Below are 4,160 nucleotides of genomic sequence, written 5' to 3' on the forward strand. Positions count from 1 at the left end.
AATATATTTTCATTTTTTCCCATTTTTATTGGTGCCTTATAGTTGTACATAATGGTATGGACTTTTTTGTTATATATTTGTACATGCATACAATATAAAAATATAATTTGACCAATATCATTTCCCAGTATTTTCCCTTTCCATCCCCACCTCCTCCCTCTCTCTGGTTTCTTTCCATGAGATCCTCCCTGATCTTTCCTTTCTTTATTCCTTTCTAGCTTCCACATATAAGAGAAATTATATGACATTCTAAGTTTGGCTTATTTTGCTTAACAAAATGTTTTCAAGTTCCATTCATTTTCCTGCAAATGACATAATTTCACTTTTCTTTATGACTGAATAGAACTCCATTGTGTATGTATACCACATTTTCTTTATTTTACTAGTAACTCAATCTACTCTAAGGTTCCTGAATCTAGCTAGGTTCAAGAGGACTTATACAAATGGGTAGAAAAATTGTTATTCCTTTAAACCTGATTTGGAAGACAAAAACATAGATTGTTTAATAAAACTGAAAATATATTTGTTGTAAATTTTGTAACTTTCTTTTTTTCCTGGTAACGTGGATTGTATTGAGGAATTAATTTTGAATATATCAGTTTTCTGACTGATGTATCTGCTCTATTACTATAACGAAGAGAATAAAAAGGGCACAAATAGTGTGCACAGATGATGGTCACAACATTTGAATTAGAATTTTTAAAGCAGCAAGAAGAAATTTGTACCATAAGTATCATATAAAATATAAAATACTTTGTTTTGGCCACATGCCCCAAATGATAGATGAGTAGTTTTTACAGCATTCCTTATGGGAATTTTATTCTTTATTTTCAATCCTAAGTGGTTGTTCTCTTCCTGTATACTCAAATTTACAGGATTAGTCTTCTTAGCAAGATCCAAATTCCTTGAAAAAAAAAAGTTATTTATATAAACCATCACCAATTTCTCTCTTTACCTTTCTTTTGTCACACTCTACCACTAGCCCACCACAACTGTTCTTCTTAAGGTCACAATAACCTCCAACTTGTTACATCCAATGGCCAATTTGCAGGCCTCATCGATCTTCACTTATCAGCAACATTTGATACAGTTGTCCATTGTGCCTTAAAAGCTATATACTTGACTTATATGACACCAAATGTTAATGGGTTTCCTTCTATAATTTTAGCAGATGCTTTTCAAACTTCTTTGCTGGTTTCTCCCAGTCTACTCAATGTGCAAAGGGGATTTAGTCCTTAGGCTTTTTTTTCTTACTGCATACATTATCTCTCTTGGCAATATCAAATATCTATCCTATGACTTTGATTGTCATCTAAAATGATGACACTGAAGACCTCCAAATTTGAAGCTCAAGCAAGGATCTCTGATTTGAATTAGAAACCCACACAGAATTATTTAAACAACATCTACATTTGGATGCCTAATGGGCATTTCAAGCATAACATATCCCAGACTTAACTCCTGATATTCTCTACTAAACCTTTTTCTCTCAGACCTTCAACCTATTTTTAAATATGCAACCTTTATTGATTTCTTTAAATATTTTTGTGTGATTAAATAGAGACGAAGAAAGTTTATAGCCATAGACTGCTACATAACTCTTTAGGTAAGTTATATATAAGATGTGTATCTGGCAGTACCTTTCTATATAAATAGCTTTATAAAAGGAACAGTTTGTTCTCATTGCCAAAAGATCATACAACATAAATTGAAAGATTGGAAATTTTCAAAAAGAACACAAACAAGTTACTACCATGGATAAATTCAAGAATTTTAGTTCTCCAGATACTTTCTATGCATATTTTTGCTAGGTCTGTTTGTTTGTTTATTTTGATACCAGGGATTGAACCCAGGGGAACTTAACCACTGAGCCACATCCACAGCCCTTTTTTATTTTTTCTTCTGAGACAGGGTCTTGCTAAGTTGCTGAGGCTGGCTTTGAACTTTTGATCCTCCTGCCTCAGCCTCCCAAGTTGCTGGGATTAAAGGTACGTGCCACTGTGCCTGCCTGCTGTGTCTATTTATATGCATAACTTTAAAATTTGAAATTAAGTTTAATTAATAAACTGTATTATAAATCTAACAATTTAGGCATTTCATCAATATTGGATTTTCTCAATATTGTTTTCTTGGATATATTTGGATAATTACTGGTTGAAAACTTATTTAGAAATAAAACATTATTATATTATTATTGGAGAAAGGAAATTTTCTTTATTCACAAATGTTAAGATTGTCTATTAGAAAATCTATAGAAATTTGGCAAAGTTCCAATTTACAAAGTTATTTATTATCAACAAGGAATTTGAGAATGTTTGAAGATATTCTCAAACCTTCAAATACCATGTATAATAGCCTCAGTAAACAAAATATCAGGGAGAAATATAACAAAAAATATGCAAGATCTCTACCATGAAAACTATAAAATATGGTAAGAGAAGTGAAAGAAGATGTAAATAAATGGATATAATAAGTACATGAGAAGATGCACATCATTAACTGACAATAAAATGAAAATTAAATCATAATGAGATACCACTTCATATTTACTAGAATGGCTAAAATCAAACACACTAACATAACCACATGTTGGTGAGGACATGGAGCACCTAGAACACTCATACATAACTGGCAGGACCAACTTGAAAAACAATGGCAGTTTATTATGAAGTTAAATGTACAGTTATTCTTTTCTTTCTTTCTCTTTCGTTCTTTCTTTCTTTCTTTGGTACTGGGGATTGAACCCAGATCTTTTTTTATTTTTTATTTTGAGACAGTGCCTCACTAAGTTGCTGAGGCTGTCCTCAAACTTGCAATCCTCCTGCCTTAGTCTCCAGAGTTGCTGGAATTATAGGCTGCAGCACCAGGACTGGTTAATGTGCCCCAATTCTATAACAAACAATTCTACTTCTCAGTATTCACATGGGAATTTAGATAGGAAAACACAAATCCGTAAAAAGACTGGTATAAAAATGGCCAAAGCAGCTTAATTCACAATAGCCCCAAATGTGAAATAGTTCAAATGTCCCAGCAGGAGGTGAGTAAATACTCTGTGGTATAGTCATATAATGAAATAAAATTAAGCAGTGATAAAAAGGAATCAAGTACTAATACACACAACAACACAACAATACAGGCGAATCTCAAAATTCACATTGGAAAAAGCTAGAGAGTATACACCCTACAACAGCATTTACAGGAAGTTATAGAACAGCAAAACTAGTCTTATGATAAAATCAGAGGTGCCTGAGGTGGTAAGTAAGGAAGGATTCACTTCAGAAAGAATAAAGGAACTTTCTGGGTGATGGAACTGCTTTATACCTTGATGGGAATATTGGTTACATGGGTGCATACACATTTGTCCAAATATATTGAACCAGTGTAATCTACATCAGTTTTGCTCTAAAATACTGTGGCATTAAAGAATTCTTAATAAAACGTCTTCATTTTATTGTATGAAATTACGTTTCAATAAGGTTTTTTTTTCTGTTTTTCTTTCTTTTATTCAGTGCTGGGGATTGAACTCAGGGTCTCACACATGCTAAGCATTCACTTCGCCACTGAGCTACAATTGCCAGCAAGGTCTATTTTAATACAAAAGCATTTCAGTGTTCTTTCAGACCTTTTTTGTTTGTTTTGGATTTGGTGAGGGATACAAAAAATACTTTAACTCAAAGGCTTTCAACTGTCTTTAATCATGTACACAGCACATGCAAGTAATGTAACTTGAATCTTTTTTTGTTTGACACCCAAATCTCTTTTGCTGGGGGAAATAGGCCTCAAGGATGGGCTTGAGGCCCTCGCTGCACAGCTTGTTCATTGGCGCTGCCTCCGGAATCCTGGGGCTTCGTCACATCTGGAAGCTCTGGCGGGCTAGAGAAGGGCTCCATGCACAGGGCCTCAAAGGCATCATCGGCCCTGAAGGCCAGCCCCACTGTGACTGGGGCGGGTGGTCGTGCTGTTTGGCTGGTGAAGCCACATTTGCCCAGAGTTTTGCCGTCATCAAGTAGCTGGTCATCCTTGTAGAGCCGCTGCTCGTCGGGCGGCAGCTTGAGGATACCCTCGAGGATGCACTTCAGCTCGAACATGGTGCTGGACTCCTTGGCGTCCATGAAAATGGTGGTCTTGTGGCGCCAGATCATGAGGAACACGTCCAACGC

The 4,160-nt window shown here is 35.2% G+C and overlaps 1 protein-coding gene across 1 annotated transcript; it reads right to left on the reverse strand.

Moving 5' to 3' along the window:
* Window positions 1–3,687: 3,687 nt before the first annotated feature.
* LOC306650595 (elongin-B-like) lies at window positions 3,688–4,160 on the reverse strand. The gene has a single exon (XM_079122660.1). The coding sequence runs from the start codon at window positions 4,140–4,142 to the stop codon at window positions 3,780–3,782; it is 363 nt and encodes a 120-aa protein (XP_078978786.1). The 5' UTR covers window positions 4,143–4,160; the 3' UTR covers window positions 3,688–3,779.

Source organism: Sciurus vulgaris (genome assembly GCF_902686455.1).
Source record: "Sciurus vulgaris genome assembly, chromosome: X".
In the NCBI taxonomy this organism is placed as follows: Eukaryota; Metazoa; Chordata; class Mammalia; order Rodentia; family Sciuridae; genus Sciurus; species Sciurus vulgaris.

Coding starts and splice junctions, on each gene's coding strand:
- LOC306650595 (XM_079122660.1), bottom strand. CDS start 4,142: ATGATCTGGCGCCACAAGACCACCATTTTCATGGACGCCAAGGAGTCC.